The sequence below is a fragment of the Ranitomeya imitator genome, chromosome 2 (assembly GCF_032444005.1).
Source record: "Ranitomeya imitator isolate aRanImi1 chromosome 2, aRanImi1.pri, whole genome shotgun sequence".
Classification (NCBI taxonomy): domain Eukaryota; kingdom Metazoa; phylum Chordata; class Amphibia; order Anura; family Dendrobatidae; genus Ranitomeya; species Ranitomeya imitator.
The window spans coordinates 811,117,524-811,137,620 of record NC_091283.1 but is presented as its reverse complement, the minus strand read 5'-3'; the positions used below and the strand labels follow the sequence as shown (position 1 = coordinate 811,137,620).

Below are 20,097 nucleotides of genomic sequence, written 5' to 3'. Positions count from 1 at the left end.
AATGAGTGCTAACCAGGACCTCAATTATATAGGAGACGTGCGTGGCTATCAGTGCACAGCTGCAAGCCTTAACGCAGGAAAGCTTCCAGGAGCCCTCAACTAAGCACATTAACCCCTGAACTGCCGAAAGAAATTTACACAGTTTAATATGAAGGTGAAGTGCTTCTAATTAGTGCAGGAGTAGGAGAAATCAGATGCTGCTGTCTTCTGGCTTCTCTCTGTCACGACAATCTCGTGATATTGGGATAATCATAAGCACACAAGAGATCAAGGGAGGGCTCTGCTGCACTGAAGAAAAGCAGTGTGCTGCTGGCAAATGTAGTTTTAGTAGAATTTAAGAAAAGGCACATTCAGGTTTGTGAACCTGGATACACAAAGATAGATGAATATGGAAAAAGACACAATGGTACAAGAAATAATCTTTATCTTTGGCTTAGTCTGTATAGTAACAACAGGTATGCAGTTACTGTACTTTGTGAAAAAGAATGCTATTATGAAAATAACCCTTTAATTCCCACTTAGCCATGTAGCTATCTTATGAGGGTTAACGTTAATGACAGGTTCTCTTTAAAGATTTATATTATAACAAATAGACAACTGTCCCATTTATTGAGCATAAATTCACGCTATTCATCACATGTGATGTGGCCAATGAAAACATTATATATTTTAACACAATTTATACACCAAAGTCTACTTACTTTATTCTTGAAACATTTAAGAATGTTGAATTTCGCAGTATCGGCTAACATTTCTCCATTAGGCAGAAAGATGTACACAAGGACATGGACAATCTTAGAAGTACCAGCACTCAAAGGGAGGTTTAAAGTGACTCTTCCATAGAGATCTATGATATAAAAAAGTATATACATACATACATATATATATATATATATATATATATATATATATGTATAATTAAATAAATAACAGTCACATTACCCTAATTCTCTACAGAATTTCCTAATTCTTATAGGTTTCATGTAAGAATGTGTGTAAGGCTTAATTGCATTTCTTATTATGTTGCTATTCTCAAAAGGAAAAACTGTTAAGAGGCAAATGGAAACCTCACAGAGGTTGTTGTCATTACTGGGAGAGCACTTCCAACCTGGGAACCTTGATACCATACTTATCCAAAATGTTTTGATGACATTGATTGGAACGTGTTATTTAGGCAACTGTGTATACCTGAGTTAATTTGGTTCAGTATAATTGCATAATTTGAGCACTATATGATACACCATAAGGCCACATTCACACATTCAGTATTTGGTCAGTGTTTTACATCAGTATTTGTAAGCCAAAATCAGGAGTGGTACAATCAGTGGAAAAGTATAATAGAAACACGTCACCACTTCTGTATATATCACCGACTCTTGGTTTTGGCTTAGGCTAGGTTCCCATTGCGTTAGGGCAATCCGTTAAGCGCATAGCGCTAGTGGATTGCGCTAGTGCAAGGTTAATTTAGGGGCCACGTTCGCCGTCCCCGCTAGCGCAGATCCCCGATCTGCGATAGCGAGGAACGGACCTCGGATGCGCGTCACAAAAGAACGGCACATTGCTAGCGTGTGCCGAAAATGGCACGCGCTAGCGATGCGCTACAAAAACAAATAACATTGCTGTCAATGGGTGCGCTAACGGACCCGTTGCACGGCATTAATTTCGCCGTACAACGCTGTCCGTTAGCGCTGTCCCATTAACGCAATGGGAACCTAGCCTTACAAATACTGATGTAAAATACTGAATGTGTGAACATGGCATATGGAAAGCGCATGCCACTGAAGAAATTTCCACACAATGGCTTATTCAAGGCATCAACCATACAAATTCCAGCTCTCATGTGGCAATGCCATATGCATAGACCCTTAGCCAGAAATCAAAAAAATTGCCAAAATTTGCGGCCCTTGCCAGACAATAATTTCTTCCTTACCTTCATTTGTGCTGTCAGTTTCAATTTCCACAGTTCCAGAGTCTTTAATTTTAACTTTGGAGACCAACTATAAAAAGTAATAGTCACAGTATGATGGTGATAAACATACGAATAATAATGCAGGAATATTTGGCTTCTTCAAGGGAGCTTCCAAAATGCTTCTACTGAAACACGCTAATCAGTCCTGATTATAACATTGCATATAGCAATACACAGGTTGGGTTAATTTAACCAATCTATAAAGTGCTATTAACCCCTTCCCGACCCATGACGCCACGTAGGCGTCATGAAAGTCGGTGCCAATCCGACCCATGACGCCTATGTGGCGTCATGGAAAGATCGCGTCCCTGCAGATCGGGTGAAAGGGTTAACTCCCATTTCACCCGATCTGCAGGGACAGGGGGAGTGGTAGTTTAGCCCAGGGGGGGTGGCTTAACCCCCTCGTGGCTACGATCGCTCTGATTGGCTGTTGAAAGTGAAACTGCCAATCAGAGCGATTTGTAATATTTCACCTATTATAACTGGTGAAATATTACAATCCAGCCATGGCCGATGCTGCAATATCATCGGCCATGGCTGGAAATACTAATGTGCCCCCACCCCACCCCACCGATCGCCCCCTGATCTGGCCGGTACACTGCTCCGGCTCCCCTCCATCCAGTGCTCCGCTCCCCCCGTGCTCTTGTCCGCTCCCCCCGTGCTCCAATCACCCCCCCCGTGCTCCAATCACCCCCCCTGCATTCCGATCCACCCCCCGTGCTCCGTTCCACCCCCCGTGCTCCGTTCCAGCCCCCCGTGCTCCGTTCCACGCCTGCCGCGCTCCGATTCCCCCCCCCCCCCGTGCTCCGATCCCCCCCCACCCCATCATACTTACCGATCCTGCCGGGGTCCCGTCCGTCTTCTCCCTGGGCGCCGCCATCTTCCAAAATGGCGGGCGCATGCGCAGTGCGCCCGCCGAATCTGCCGGCCGGCAGATTCGTTCCAAAGTGCATTTTGATCACTGAGATAGATTATATCTCAGTGATCAAAATAAAAAAAATAATAAATGACCCCCCCCCCCCTTTGTCACGCCCATAGGTAGGGACAATAAAAAAATAAAGACATTTTTTTTTTCCACTAAGGTTAGAATAGGGGTAGGGTTAGGGTTAGGGGTAGGGCTAGGGTTAGGGGTAGGGTTAGGGCCAGGGTTAGGGCTAGGGGTAGGGTTAGGGCTAGGGTTTCGGTATGTGCACACGTAATCTGGTCCTCTGCGGATTTTTCCGCTGCGGATTTGATAAATCCGCAGTGCTAAACCGCTGCAGATTGATGGCGGATTTACCGCGTTTTTTTCTGCGCATTTCACTGCGGTTTTACAATTGCGATTTTCTATTTGAGCAGTTGTAAAACCGCTGCGGAATCCGCACAAAAAAGTGACATGCTGTGGAATGTAAACCGCTGCGTTTCCGTGCAGTTTTTCCGCAGCATGTGTACAGCGATTTTTGTTTCCCATAGGTTTACATTGAACTGTAAACTCATGGGAAACTGCTGCGGATCTGCAGCGTTTTCCGCAGCGTGTGCACATACCTTTAGAATTAGGCTATGTGCACACGGTGCGGATTTGGCTGCGGATCCGCAGCAGTGTTCCATCAGGTTTACAGTACCATTTAAACATATGAAAAACCAAATCCGCTGTGCCCATGGTGCAGAAAATACCGCACGGAAACGCTGCGTTGTATTTTCCGCAGCATGTCAATTCTTTGTGCGGATTCCGCGGCGTTTTACACCTGTTCCTCAATAGGAATCCGCAGGTGAAATCCGCACAAAAAACACTGGAAATCCGTGGAAAATCCGCAGGTAAAACGCAGTGCCTTTTACCCGCGGATTTTTCAAAAATGGTGCGGAAATATCTCACACGAATCCGCAACGTGGGCACATAGCCTTAGGGTTAGGGTTGGAATTAGGGTTGTGGTTAGGGTTGTGATTAGGGTTATGGCTACAGTTGGGATTAGAGTTAGGGGTGTGTTGGGGTTAGTGTTGGAGGTAGAATTGAGGGGTTACCACTGTTTAGGCACATCAGGGGTCTCCAAACGCAACATGGCGCCACCATTGATTCCAGCCAATCTCGTATTCAAAAAGTCAAATGGTGCTCCCTCACTTCCGAGCCCTGACGTGTGCCCAAACAGTGGTTTACCCCCACATATGGGGTATCAGTGTACTCAGGATAAACTGCGCAACAATTACTGGGGTCCAATTTCTCCTGTTACCCTTGTGAATCTAAAAAAATGCTTGCTAAAACATCATTTTTGAGGAAAGAAAAATGATTTTTTATTTTCACAGCTCTGCGTTGTAAACGTCTGTGAAGCACTTGGGGGTTCAAAGTGCTCACCACATATCTAGATAAGTTCCTTGGGGGGTCTAGTTTCTAAAATGTGGTCACTTGTGGGGGGTTTCTACTGTTTAGGCACACCAGGGGCTCTGCAAACGCAATGTGACGCCCGCAGACCATTCCATCAAAGTCTGCATTTCAAAAGTCACTACTTCCCTTCTGAGCCCCGACGTGTGCCCAAACAGTGGTTTACCCCCACACATGGGGTATCAGCGTACTCAGGAGAAACTGGACAACAACTATTGGGGTCCAATTTCTCCTGTTACCCTTGGGAAAATAAAAAATTCTGGGCTAAATAATTATTTTTGAGGAAAGAAAACGTATTTATTATTTTCACGGCTCTGCATTATAAACTTCTATGAAGCACTTGGGGGTTCAAAGTGCTCACCACACATCTAGATAAGTTCCTTTCGGGGTCTAGTTTCCAAAATAGGGTCACATGTGGGGGGTTTTTACTATTAAGCCACATCAGGGGCTCTGCAAACGCAACGTGACGCCCACAGAGCATTCCATCAAAGTCTGCATTTCAAAACGTCACTACTTCACTTCCGAGCCTCGGCATGTGCCCAAACAGTGGTTTACCCCCACATATGGGGTATCAGCGTACTCAGGAGAAACTGGACAACAAATATTGGGGTCCAATTTCTCCTGTAACCCTTGGGAAAATAAAAAATTCTGGGCTAAATAATTATTTTTGAGGAAAGAAAACGTATTTATTATTTTCACGGCTCTGCATTATAAACTTCTATGAAGCACTTGGGGTTTCAAAGTGCTCACCACACATCTAGATAAGTTCCTTTAGGGGTCTAGTTTCCAAAATGGGGTCACTTGTGGGGGGTTTCTACTGTTAAGCCACATCAGGGGCTCTGCAAACGCAACGTGACGCCCACAGAGCATTCCATCAAAGTCTGCATTTCAAAACGTCACTACTTCACTTCCGAGCCCCGGCATGTGCCCAAACAGTGATTTACCCCCACATATGGGGTATCAGCGTACTCAGGAGAGACTGGATAACAACTTTTGGGGTCAAATTTCTCCTGTTACCGTTGGGAAAATAAAAAATTGCAGGCTAAAAGATCATTTTTGAGAAAATAATTTTTTTATTTTATTTTCATGGCTCTGCGTTATAAACTTCTCTGAAGCACTTGGGGGTTCAAAGTCCTCACCACACATCTAGATTAGTTCCTTTGGGGGTCTAGTTTCCAAAATGGGGTCATTTCTGGGGGATCTCCAATGTTTAGGCACACAGGGGCTCTCCAAACGTGACATGGCGTCCGCTGATGATTGGAGCTAATTTTCCATTTAAAAACCAAATGGCGTGCCATCCCTTCCAAGCCCTGCCATGCGCCCAAACAGTGGTTTACCCCCACATATGGGGTATCAGCGTACTCAGGACAAACTGGACAACAATATTTGGGGTCCAATTTCTCCTATTATCCTTGGCAAAATAGGAAATTCCAGGCTAAAAAATCATTTTTGAGGAAAGAAAAATTATTTTTTATTTTCATGGCTCTGCGTTATAAACTTCTGTGAAGCACCTGGGGGTTTAAAGTGCTCAATATGCATCTAGATAAGTTCCATGGGGGGTCTAGTTTCCAAAATGGGGTCACTTGTGGGGGAGCTCCAATGTTTAGGCACACAGGGGCTCTCCAAACGCGACATGGTGTCCGCTAACAATTGGAGCTAATTTTCCATTCAAAAAGTCAAATGGCGCGCCTTCCCTTCCGAGCCCTGCCGAGTGCCCAACCAGTGGTTTACCCCCACATATGAGGTATCGGCGTACTCGGGAGAAATTGCCCAACAAATTTTATGATCCATTTTATCCTACTGCCCATGTGAAAATGAAAAAATTGAGGCGAAAAGAATTTTTTTGTGAAAAAAAGTACTTTTTCATTTTTACAGATCAATTTGTGAAGCACCTGAGGGTTTAAAGTGCTCACTAGGCATCTAAATAAGTTCCTTGGGGGGTCTAGTTTCCAAAATGGGGTCACTTGTGGGGGAGCGCCAATGTTTAGGCACACAGGAGCTATCCAAACGCGACATGGTGTCCGCTAACGATGGAAATAATTTTTCATTCAAAAAGTCAAATGGCGCTCCTTCCCTTCCGAGCCTTACCATGTGCCCAAACAGTGGTTTACCCCCACATATGAGGTATCAGCGTACTCAGGACAAATTGGACAACAACTTTTGTGGTTCAGTTTCTCCTTTTACAATTGGGAAAATAAAAAAATTGTTGCTAAAAGATAATTTTTGTGACTAAAAAGTTAAATGTTCATTTTTTCCTTCCATGTTGCTTCTGCTGCTGTGAAGCACCTGAAGGGTTAATAAACTTCTTGAATGTGGTTTTCAGTACCTTGAGGGGTGCAGTTTTTAGAATGGTGTCACTTTTGGGTATTTTCAGCCATATAGACCCCTCAAACTGACTTCAAATGTGAGGTGGTCCCTAAAAAAATGGTTTTGTAAATTTCGTTGTAAAAATGACAAATCGCTGGTCAAATTTTAACCCTTATAACTTCCTAACAAAAAAAAATTTTGTTTCCAAAATTGTGCTGATGTAAAGTAAACATGTGGGAAATGTTATTTATTAACTATTTTGTGTCACATATCTCTCTGGTTAAACAGAATAAAAATTCAAAATGTGAAAATTGCGAAATTTTCAAAATTTTCGCCAAATTTCCGTTTTTATCACAAATAAACGCAGAATTTATTGACCTAAATTTACCACTAACATGAAGCCCAATATGTCACGAAAAAACAATCTCAGAACCGCTAGGATCCGTTGAAGCGTTCCTGAGTTATTACCTCATAAAGGGACACTGGTCAGAATTGCAAAAAACGGCAAGGTCTTTAAGGTCAAAATAGGCTGGGTCATGAAGGGGTTAATTGATGGATCTAAGAATATAAAACATTTCTCGTGTCCACTTATTGTATCATTTATTAAACATATAGGTCCCAATTCATTAAGACTGGCATTTTTCATGCCAGTCTCGATGAGGGGATCGGGAGGATTATAAAGAGCATGATTCATCCTTCTTAGTGAATCAGGCAAGACGAAAAGTGACTTGTACCTCTGGGTGCACCTCCCCACAAATCTTTTAACAAGTGGGGGTTGTCATGCCCTGCTGTGCCTGAGCTCCACCCATTTTGTTGTAGAAGACCAAAAATTAGTTGGGCAAAAATTTTGCAACATCACAAGACTTTTTCAACCAGAATTCTGGCATAAAAGCTTCGATGACCCAGGGTTATAGTTTCAAGAAGATACATTTAGCTTAATTTTACTTTTCCGGCCAACTTTCTTGTGGGCTAGATGTCTGAAAGCACGTCATAATTAGTCTTTACTTTATCATCATTTAGCCACTAAATGGTGATATTATGTACACTGCACACACATACTGTAGCAACATTATCTTGACACTATTTGGTGATATTACAATGGGCTAAAATTACATTTAAAAAAATTCTAGAAAAAGTCACTACTTTGCTTGTTGCTTATGCCCCTTTTGTTGCTACTTTATTTTAGTAGATTGGACATTTATAGCATATTCCAGCAATTCCATCAGAAAAGCTCCCCATACACTTTAGGTGGCTGTTGGCAAAACCACCATTTGGCCAGCAGCTGCCTTCCCCAACTCCCCCTTATGTAGGAGCACTCAGCTGATGGAACACTTTTGTGTTCTCTATGAGAGAGCCGCTGCCAGTCATCTCTGGCAGCAGCTTATCTCTTTGAAAACAAAAGGATCAGCAGTCCAAAATCGGACATGCTGAATCATTATGTCCATAATCCATCTATCAGGAACATTCAGAAGGCTCCAATGACCCAAGGAAGACCTGAATATTAAAAAAATCTGACCCCAGAGAAAGTAGCAAGGCACATGATGAAATAGCAATCACCGATGGGATCAGAATTGTAGACCTTATAGGATTACATGGAACCTATAATGGTCTATATGGACTATATATATTAGAAAATACGGTGAAGAACATCAATCTGCCAAAGGGACTTGTGTGGTCTAGTGCTGTGTGCATGCTTTTGTGATTGTGCATCCAATAAACTTATTGAAGAGGAATTCCAATGTGAAGTTGTTATTCTTACACCACAGCACTGAACAATAGAATAATTGTTTTCTCACCAATAAATTCCGTATCCCGGCTTATATTTGATTCATCCAATCATCACTAGCAACATTGATGTCCTGATTAAAGTATTAATTAAGACTAGTGATGAGCGAGTATACTCATTGCTCGGGTTTTCCTGAGCACGCTAGGGTGGTCTCCGAGTATTTATGACTGCTCGGAGATTTAGTTTTCCTCCCAGCAGCTGGATGGTTTGCGACTGTTAGACAGTTTGATTACATGTGGGAATTCCCTAGCAACCAGGCAACCCCCACATGTACTCAGGCTGGCTAATAGCTGTAAATCATTCAGCTGAGGTGATGAAAACTAAATCTCTGAACACTAACAAATACTCGGAGGTCACCCGGGCATGCTCAGGAAAATCCGAGCAGTGAGTGCACTCGCTCATCACTAATTAGGACCTTATAGTTTACATGTCTCACCAGGTAATGCAGGGATAAATTCTTGACCTCATTCAGTTCTGTGCGACTAATGATGTATTCCACATGGACATCTTGATGCCCCTGACATGGGAGAACACGATCCTGTGAACTGAGTTTCAAGTAGCTCTTGCTCCGAGAGTAGAAGGGGACGATACGTATTGAAGCTTCACCAAAATCAGGCTGATATTTACCATAAACATATATATTCTTCTTCAAGTCTGTTCGAGCCTTTAAAATATATATATATATTTTTAGATCTTCTGCAAAAATCCAAAATATCATGTAATTTCACAATTACCATTGAGTTTTCAATATTTAGCATGACAAACATTAATTCTATGAATACATTTCCAAACTGAACTGGTGTCTTTAGTTGCATTAATAGTCTTAGGGCCTAATTCATTATTTCACTTGTGCCTTTTTTTTAGCCTCCTTTTTAGTATTTTATGCCTATTTATACTTTTTTCAAAATCTATCTTACATGTTGTAGCTTGTTACTTTTTTTTTACATTTGTCATTACGAACAGGGTTTGGGGTGTTCTAGATGCTGCTGATTCATCAACTGAGACTTTTCAAAAAGCTGCAAAATAATTTTGTTCGAAAATAGACTCCAGTCCACTCTTAGAGTAATTTTTTTAAGCAAATTTTGCAGTGGTGGAAGACAAATAAAAGAGCAGTTTTGATTTTGTGCAAAATTTGTAAAGCACCTTACACTATTTTGAAAAGTTTTGCTCCAAATAGTATTAACAGCTGTGCTAAGGCAAAAAAGAAAAGTGATTTAAAAAAAATGCCATTTAGGGTCTGTGACCCTTTTGATTTTTTCTCCTTCTTAGCGAAAAACATCAAATAAGATAAAGGAAAAGGGTCATATAAAAGATTGTACAATATGTTCTTGACATTTTGCATTGCTGTTACTTGAAATGTAATATTCTCTTATGTATTGTATTTCTGTATTGTCATCTGCACTCTTTTCATAAAAATTAATGTTAAATATGAGTTTCACCTACAGCTGATGAACATACTCATACCGTCAAGTATATGTTGTCCTTCCAGTTGGTTGTGTTCAGAGTAAACCATACTTGGCCATTCTCTTCGGTCACTAAGATTTGGCCCTCCGAATCATATCTATGTTTTAGATATACCGTTGTGTTTGATTTAGGAACACCTCCAGCATCCTCCACTTTAATCTGCAAAAGGATATGATATTGCATAAAAACTGAGTTTGACCTTCAAAACATGGTACATGGGGAAAAAATGACTCACCAAACCGCTGTATAGAATGCCAGCCTTGTAGTTAGTGTCAGCATTAACAAAAGATATTTTATTGATGACATTGCTTATGATTGTTTGACCGGTTGATGACAACTCCACTCCTACATCAAGGGGGAATATTGGGAAAAACGTCTTATGATGTATCTTTCATTTGCATTGTTTTTATTAAAAAAAAATATTATAACTCTGCATTTGAACCTCCCTATGCAGTCAAACTGAGTGAGTCTGAGTATTAATAAGGCAGGATGCCACAGCTATACATATATCCATGGATGTTACATGCGCAAACATTGCAGGCGTGGACAATTCACAATATACAGTACATGCTCATCATAGCCAAACGTGCAACCTACTGAATCTATCAAGGTTGATTGCTGTCTACTTAAGAACTGTGCATCTGACCGCTATCTCCGAGCTTACTTTATAACTATTACAAACAGTTCAGAATATAAGAGTATTCTATGTAGTATTGGTATGACACACTTTATTAGTTTTCATATACAGTATATTATGTTTTTAAAAACCTGTTTAATGGGCTACAACAAGAATATTTTTGCGTTGGGCCATACAAGTGAAGTTTCTGACCACCCTTGTAGCTTAAATGTTCAAGGTCAGATCAATAACCTTAAGCTTATCTGATGCTCAAGTCAATAACTAACAAATTGCAAAGTACTATATTTATCCAAAATTAATTTTGGCCTGAAAAATCACTCAAAATTGCAAGCCAACTGGTGGCCCGCAATTTTGAGTGATTTTTCATTGATTGTCGTCAAGTGTAATCCATCTCTTACACTTGTCAACATTATAGGAAGCAGGATCGGTGCTATATTTCTCTACAAAACTAGTGAGGAATCATTTTTCTACCAAGGGCGATTCGGATATTCATACCATTCTTTTCTTCGGGGACTGTACAAATTGCATACTAACTCTGCCCAAAGTACCACCTAACACTGGCACTGGTGTCAGGATGTAATCTTTCATTGCATGCGCCTCAGCGTTCAGTAGTGAGCATTGCGTGTGTGTGTTCACAGAACAAGAAGAAATAAATGAGCCAGCAGCCATCAAAATTCAGCTGCCAGCCCACTCACTGTGATTCCCAAGAACCTACCTGGGGGCTGTTTAAAAGTTCATCGAGGGCTGTAAACAGCCTACGGGCCTGAGGATCTCTACCCCTGATCTACAGGAAGTGGGGTTGGGGCTTTGTCTCTCTACAGGAAGTGGGTGTGGGTCTTTTTCTCTCTGTTCCTTTTCTCCAGTCTGTAACACTACATAGAGTCATAACACATAGGCGGACTTTCAGTTCAGGACAGATATTAGACAATGATAGGAGCAATGTAGTGTGGGAGGTAATGGAAAGTAAGTTTCAGCTCCTGGCAAAATTATGATTATGAGGAACTGCCCAGTGAAACAGATTGGATTACATGTTAAAGAGCATGAAATTCAGGAAAGCTCCTGGATATATTACTCTGGTATGTGTACCATAAGCCATTTTAACATTTTGTGAGAGAACTTGTGTTTGATTAAATTATGGGCCATTTAAGATACCCAAGCCCAGGTATGACTGCTTTTTCTGCACCCTCTTAAAGTTCAACTAAACTGCTGTCACTGGTTACATAAAATTATACTCTACATCAATGTCATAAAACAAAAAACATAAAAGAGCACAGTCTGTTTGCAATCTAATAGCATGTTAGGAAGCATCTAACAGTCTAGACTAAGACTTACCAGTCCCTTCCTCTGTAACAGAAGCAGCACCTTTCAGTTCTTTTTTCAGACCAGTTTCATTGAGCTTAAAAAATCCAGAATTGACAACAATCGTATGGCAGCCAGATCTGTCCAACTGTGTAGAATAGCAAAACTCGGATTCAACAGCCATTAAATTAATATAGCTATAGGAAATGCTAAAAAGACCAGACAGAAACATCTGAACTATGCAATGACACCAGCTGTGAATATGGCTCTCATTGTTCTTGTGATCACTTGGTATTCAATAAGCAAGTATTTCTCACAATATAGACAATTATTGCCCCTTTACATTTTATTTCTCATAAGGAACCTTGGATTCCTTTCCAATGTTTTAATGGCAGCCACAAGGTTCCTATTCAGGCTGAGAATAAACGGGCAGGTAGCTTTGCATGTGCACGGTTCTCCATTCAAGTCTATAAGAGTTACAATAAACCAAGCTAGTGAACATTTCAGATACTTACGAAGCATTGTCTGCCAGACCAGCTGCATCTCCTCATGAAGAACCAGGTTTCAGGAGATATAATGATTTAAACAATGTCGGATGCATCAAAGCCAGTTGGAAACAAAGATGGGTCTACTGGCTTCAACAATAAAAACAGGGTGCCTGAATGAGGCAACCCTTAAGAAATAAGAACACCAGCATCATTGCAGGTAATCTGCATCAGATAATAGTATATTGAAGACATATGAATCCAGAGCACCATATATTTAACACATCTGTTCATTTCAGCCCTTCAATTTATTACCTGGACAACCTATCCTTAAAATAAATAGTCTCATTTATAAAAAAAACACAAACAAAAATAAAATAAAATACCACATGCCTGCTTCCTGTAATGACACCGTGTCTCCAGGGGCTGACGTAACATTGTTATGTCACGATTGGGCCACTGCGTTCTTACTACTTAGAGCGAACAAGCAGAAGAACTATTTTGGACAAGCGGAAGAAGTGATAGCTCAGCCGAAAATGGCGCCTGCTGGTTGCATACTTGGCTCATATGTCATAACAATGCCTCTGGGGACAAATCCTGGTGTGGGATGTTAGTATATTGTTTTTTTTTATTTTTGCAAGGGGGACTATTAGACTTAAAAAAGGGGCTGTCTTGAAAGTGGACAACCCCTTTCAGGGTAAATGTAAAAAAGCATCCCGATTCATTATTTCATGTGTGCCTTCTAAGACCCTAAGCAGGAATCTATTTACCCTCTATTCCATGGCTCCTTGTTATAACATGACTCTAGACATCTAATTTATTGTTTACTTCCTTAGGATTTGTTCCATATGGGATCACATATGGGGTTGTTTTTTCAGTGTCAGTTAATACTGTTATTAGGCTGTGTGCATACGTTGCGTTTTTTTCGCGTCTTTTCACTATAAAAACGCATAAAAAACGCATACATTATGCATCCCATCATTTAGAATGCATTCCGCAATTTTTGTGCAAAAAAAACGCATTGCGGTAAGAAACGCAGCATGTTCATTAATTTTGCAGATTTTTCGCGTTTTTCCCGTTATTTAATGCATTGGGAAGCACCGAAAAACAATGCCTCAAAAACGCACAAAAAATGCATGCAGATTTCTTGCAGAAAATGTCCGGTTTTGCTCAGGAAATTTCTGCAAGAAATCCTGAACGTGTGCACATAGCCTTAGTGTTTTTTTCCACAAATAACCTTACTACTATGTTTAGACTGTATATATTTCAATGCCCGCAATTATAATCTTTGGGACTGTGGCACCGTCTTGTGGTTTCTCACTTTTTAGTGTTTATGTTTTTTATCTTTTCCGTATTGTCAAAGACTGAAAACATTTCTATTTTCTCATCGCTTTTTTGTGCATATTTTGGTTCTTGTGTACCATATTTTCTATATAATTACACTTCTTTTATTCTTATCTAGTTTTTGCTCTGCATCTGTTTTTTATTTGCGCCCTTTTATTCTTTTGATTTGCACGTTTCTAAAAAAAAAATAAAAATCTATTAAATATGTGATCACTTGTTTTCTGTTTGTTTTTAAAATTTGCCATTGTGGTTATGATTTGGATTTTCCTGATGTTTTTGGTTAATTCATCATGTATAACTTTCTAAAAACTTGCAAAACTTTCTAAAAAGTTGCAAAATTTTGACGGAAATATTCTCCAATCCATGCCTGGAGTAATTTTTGGTATGCCCGACATTTTGATGCAAAATTTTGAGACATTTTAATTAAAGTTATAACACAGGTTAAAACACAAAAATAAAGAGCTTTTTCTTATATTGCATAGAATTCATAAATTGTATGAGCCTTTTTGAAATATTTGGTACAAAATACGTCAATAAATACCGCAATACAAAAAAGGAAAAGTGACTTGAAAATATTCAAATTATGAATTTGGTCCTTTATCATGTTAGAAAAATATATATTCTGAAGATTGAGTATTCTACATTAAGAAACCTCAGCAATCAAAGGTATTTAAGCATAACTTCCTCAATAGCGCCACCACAAGAAAGTTAAAGCTTTACACATAGTCAATTGAAATCATTTGGATTCCAAAAGTAATGTTCAGATGTGCTGGGTTCTCCAAAGCAAAAAACATTAGCTGATGGCTATTGTAAATATTCTAAACAGGAACTCTATTCTGTATTTATTGTATTATGAAAGGTCAGATAAAACATATCAGACAGAAACATAATATAACACATAACAGATAATGTTTCCTACAAAATTCTATTTACTAACAGATCTCTGGTAGAGAGATTTTCAAAAAGATGTGAAGAGCCTGGTCCAAAGCCCTCAAAGTGCATCATACCTGCTGTAATCTGCTGATTGTAAGCCCAATGTGAAGAGATGCCAAAGATTCTAGCAAGTATGAGGTTTTGTCCGGTAGCTACAGAGTACGGACGTGACTACTTGAGCTTGGTCCTGTGAATCTTTTTGGAAAATATCTAATCTATAGATATATTAACACTTTCTGAATCATGGTAAATAAGTTTTGGCAAAATTAAGTATGAAACCTTCAGAAAAATTCTATTTTTCCTTTTGATTCTTACAATTTTTCCTTTTCTAGCATCTATAAATACGTAAGTTAATTTTAAAGTAGATTAGGATCTCTCTAGGAAAATACTTTAAAGTTTAAAAAAACTTATTTTGATCTCAAAGTAATAATGCATAAAAATCACCTTACTATGGAGAAACATAGACATTAATTTTTATCCCTACTGAAAAATATTTGGGAAGTAATGTAAAAACTTAGTATATAATTAAGGTTAATCTGCTCCCCTCGAACCAGATTACAAGAGTAGGAGAAAAGTCATACCAAGACCTCCAAAGTTGTATCACCAATTTATGTGATGCCCATTTGGCTCAATAGAGCTTATGGTCTGGACAAGGTCAAGATGGGGCAATCAACTAGTTTGATTGAAGATTGAATAAGAAGTATCAGATATCTTTAGTATCAGTGTAGTATTAAAATCTTTGAAAATTCCTGGAGAACAGAAGTCCCAGAAGTTAGGAGAAGAGCAAATGTTGTCCCCATATTCAAAAAAGGAAAGAAGATGGAGCCAGGAAATTACAGGCCAGTGAGCCTTACGTCTATACCAAGAAAGAAGTTTGAACAAATTATTAAACAACACGTATGTAAGTACTTGGATAAGAATACAGTAATTAACCAGAGCAAGCTGGGGTTTGTAGCAAACAAGTCATGCCACAGACTAATCTAAATTCCTTCAGTGATGGAATCACTGGCTGGGTGGATCAGGGAAAAGCGGTACATATAGTATATTTCGACTTCAGCAAAGCATTTGATAAAGTATCTCATGACAAGGCTATGTTTAGGTGGATTCATAACTGGCTCAGTAATTGTACTCAAAGAGTGGTGACAAATGGTGGTACATCTAATTAGAAGAGTGTTTTAAGTGGGGTACCACAAGGCTCTGTGCTGGCCCCAGTGTTGTTCAACATTTTTAAAAAATGATCTTGATTAGGCAACTGAAGGTAAACTAATCAAATTTGCAGATGATCCAAAGCTAGGAGAGATAGCTAACACTAGAGAAGACAGAGAAAGGATTCAGAAGGATCTAGATAAACTTGAACAATAAGCAGCGACTAACAGAATGGTATTTAATTGGGAGAAATGCAAGATTCTGGGCAAGAAAAATGAAAATTACAGCTAAAGAATGTGAGGAATAGAACTAAGCAACAGCAAGAATGAAAAAGACTTAGGTATACTAATAGATCACAGACTGCACATGAGTCAACAATCTGATGCAACAGCAAAAAAGGCAAACACAGTTTTGGGATGTAAGTGAAGCACAGAGTCTAGATCACGTGAAATAATTATCCCCCTCTACTCTTCCTTGGTCAGACCTCATCTGGAATACTGTGTGGGCACCACATTTTAAAAAAGACATTGGAAAACTAGAGAAAGTTCAGAGAAGAGCTTCCAGGATGGTGAGCGGACTGCAAACTATGTCCTACAAGGAATGGTTAAAGGATCTGGGAATGTTTAGCTTGCAAACAAAGAGAGCTAAGAGAAGACAATAGTTGTCTACAAATATCTGATGGGATGTCACAGTATGTAGAGGGATCATCCTTATTCTTATTTGCACATGGATATATGAGAAGTAATGGAAACTGAAAGGGAGAAGATACAGATTAGATACAGATTAGATATTAGAAAAAACTTTTTGACAGTGAGGGGGATCAATGAGTGGAATATGCTGCCACGAGAGGTGGTGAGTTCTCCTTCAATGGAAGTCTTCAAACAGAGGCTGAACGGACATCTGTCTGAGATGGTTTAGTGAATCCTGCATTGAGCAGGGAGTTGGGATGATGAGCCTGGAGGTGCCTTCCAACTCTTACATTCTATGACCCTATGATTTGGGGAGAATTTGTTTTTTACTTCTTTGATGCCTTAAAGTTGATGACATAAAAAATATGACCTCACCTTTCCTCTGAAATTAGCACATAAAGTTTGCACCTTTGGTTGCACCCTCCAATAACGGTATAAAAAAGCTTCACGACAAATAGAAGCGTTAAAATTTCCCTGGACTGGTTTCCCATATGTGTATCTAAGATATTAGAAAGATTAGAATAAAATTATAGGCATTGATACCACACAACAACTCATATAAAGATACATAACTGGAAAATAAGAAATAAATGGCAAATACATCATGTTATGAAAAAAGAAAAACTGCTATTAGAAGCTTTGACAAGAAATATTTTATTGTTATATAATTTACTCACTAAAAGATTATTTCAGAAATTCTGGTTTTCTCTACTTTTATGACCCCTCAAAAAAGATATAAAAGATATAAAAGTAAGATCGTTGTTGCAAAAAATGTTTCAAATGAAAATTATCGCATCCTATCATGCCAGATGTAAAGTACGAAAGCATGATTAGGCATTCTACATAAATATATTAGGCAAGGGATTGCTTCTATGTTTAAATTTTGTACTAAGTGATAGCTAAGTTTTGGTATGGTGGTTATATTTATTCATACACACAAACAAAATTAAGGTCATTTTTATTAGTTTTTTTTTACATTTTTCTTTTGAACCAAAATTCAAAAGTAATGTCAGATTTTCATTAGCTGATATTCAGTAAGCTTAAATGGAAAATTACTTGTGTCAGATTCAAGTTAATTCAGTGACCATTGAGGGTTTGTCTTACTTTAACCGAAGTTAACTCAATATTTTGTTGCACAATTACAATAACCACAAACAAACGATTTCTGTAACTCTCACTGAAACTTCTACATCAGTACACAGGCCTTTTGGCCCACTCTTGTTGAGCAAAGTTCTCCAGTTGTCTCAGGTTTGAAGGGCGGCTGTTGTGTGTTCTTGCATATATTTCTGCCATTAACAATCTGCCTATTTCAAGTCCCTGAATACGGCTCTGCTATTAACCATTTGCCCGTGGGAAGTCAAGGATTGCCTATAGATATAATGTTCCTGTATGTATCTACACATTGTGGTCCACTTTATGTATGGTTCCTTGCTCCGCTTGTCTATCTGCCCTTCTGTATGACCTACTGGACTAGGCCCCACTAATACACGTGCCGACCATCAAGGCCCGCTCCTCTGCACCATCACCTTTGATCTATATTACTCACCCTGACCTATGACTGAAAATGGTTGTCTGGTCCAAATTAATAAGTCTGCAGTCACTCAGTATGACTGCAGACTTATGAAAACCCACAGCGCACGCACTGTGCACTAAGAGGATTTGCAGTTTCAGAGCCAGGACCATTGGGTACGTATACGTTATACACACTCACAGCCAGAGCCCATCTGGTGAGTGCGGCCTCGCTCCATACACTTGCATCGAGCGTCTAGTGATGCTGCCCAGTGGGTGTGACCACCTAGTGACCGTGGAATCGCTCAATACAATTGTATGGAGCAAGGTCCCAGTTTTTTTTACTTACTTGCCACAAACTTGAACTGGAAACTCTTTACTGTTAAACATAACATACTTAGGAAACTGGATATCGACCTCAAATTTTGGAAGAACTGAAGAGACATAATAGACACAAGTTGAAAACCATGAAAGAGGTTGTTTTGGTTTTAAGTTTTAATTCCCAGTAGGATTGCAGAATCAGAAAATAACAAACGTGCCAATATTCACCCTCCCTGGCAGCCATGGGGAGCTGCATCTGAAAAGTGGTCAGTTTGTTATTTTCTGCCATGGGCAATCAAACATTAAACCCGGATGGCCCCTTTGAGAAAACACATGTTAGATATTGGACAAACGATTTCCTCACCATATTCCTCTACAGTGAAGGTATAGGATTTGCCTTTCAGTTTAATGGAATATTCCCCCAGGGTGGGCTCAGAGGAGAGGACGAGAGAGAACTCAGCAATCCCTTGATGGAGGTTCACATTTAACCATTGACCAATCCTGTTTTTTTCTGGGTCCTGAAAGTATCAAACTCAATTTAGACAATGATCAAACTTATAAATTAACATTTTTTAAAAAATGTTAACAAAAATAACTAATTCTGAAAAAAAAATCGTTAAAAAAATTACACAAATCAAAAAGATTAATGAAGTTTCAGTTTCTAATCATTTGATCTACGCATCCAATATGATGCCTTACATTATTGTTGTTGCTATTATTTCTTGATATATTTTCTTACCTGTACTTCTATCACAGGGATCTAAGGAAAAAAACACAGTTTTTTTTTGTTTTAAAATATTCCAGAAATGCAAAATGTTGCTATTTTACTTATTTATTTTTATATATTGTACGTACATTTGGAGCATTGGTACCTGGCACTGTGTGGACCACTACTTTGTCTGCGCTCATAAGACCTAACACCAGCCAAAAACATTTTTTTTCACTTTTATTTGTGACTTACCGAAATATTTTCTGGTTTAAAATCTTCATTAATGGACAGAATTCTGAAGTTTACTATGACAAGAAAAAAAAAATCATCATCACTGAAAAATCCTTTAAATAAAGGTTGACCAAATATTTCTTGAAAGTCCCTATAGTGTTTATGCTGGCAGATACATCTGTAAATGTGATGATACAGTACCCCCGATGCTCAGCAGGACAACCAGCAGGCTATGTAAACCTTACAGAGCAGCTGCCCTCGAATTAATTGGAAAAAGGATGGTACCAAATCTTGTGATAAATAAAACCCCTTACTGTCTTTTAGGAAACATTTTGATCTAGTAGCCAACATAATGGTTTTTTTCAGTGGCGCAGACTGGAGATGAGCATATCAGACATGTGCAAATTTTCCAAGGAAACTTGATTTGGAAAGAAGTTATGGAATGTCTTATTATGCTCTGTAGTCTTTCCAAACCCAAGACTTAATATGTAAATTTAAAAAACTCCTTATATTCATCAAATTGTTCCCTTCTCTGGCCTCTGTGCTACTGTACTTACCATCATCGTTGCATCTTCCTATCACCACTGCATGCACCGAAATCCCTGCCTGTTTATGTTAAGGTACCGTCACACTGAACAATATCGCTAGCGATCCGTGACGTTGCAGCGTCTTGGATAGCGATATCGTTGAGTTTGACAGGCAGCAGCGATCAGGATCCTGTTGTGCCATCGTTGGTCGGAGCAGAAAGTCCAGAACTTTATTTCGTCGCTGGATCTCCCGCAAACATCGCTGAATCGGCGTGTGTGACGCCGATTCAGTGATGTCTTCACTGTTAACCAGGGTAAACATCGGGTTACTAAGCGCAGGGCCGCGCTTAGTAACCCGATGTTTACCCTGGTTACCAGCGTAAGCGCC

The 20,097-nt window shown here is 39.4% G+C and overlaps 1 protein-coding gene across 1 annotated transcript in view; it reads right to left on the bottom strand.

Moving 5' to 3' along the window:
- LOC138667805 (alpha-2-macroglobulin-like) overlaps positions 1-20,097 on the bottom strand; it is a 130,487-nt gene that overhangs the window by 99,061 nt on the left and 11,329 nt on the right. The window contains exons 4-14 of the mRNA XM_069755896.1: positions 19,204-19,256; positions 18,982-19,002; positions 18,607-18,760; positions 18,271-18,355; positions 16,788-16,911; positions 11,849-11,963; positions 10,115-10,224; positions 9,880-10,038; positions 8,852-9,079; positions 1,931-1,997; positions 702-847 (exon numbers count right to left, since the gene is read on the bottom strand). Of these exons, the coding sequence (XP_069611997.1) occupies positions 702-847; positions 1,931-1,997; positions 8,852-9,079; positions 9,880-10,038; positions 10,115-10,224; positions 11,849-11,963; positions 16,788-16,911; positions 18,271-18,355; positions 18,607-18,760; positions 18,982-19,002; positions 19,204-19,256 (1,262 nt within the window). The remainder of the gene's footprint in view (positions 1-701; positions 848-1,930; positions 1,998-8,851; positions 9,080-9,879; positions 10,039-10,114; positions 10,225-11,848; positions 11,964-16,787; positions 16,912-18,270; positions 18,356-18,606; positions 18,761-18,981; positions 19,003-19,203; positions 19,257-20,097) is intronic.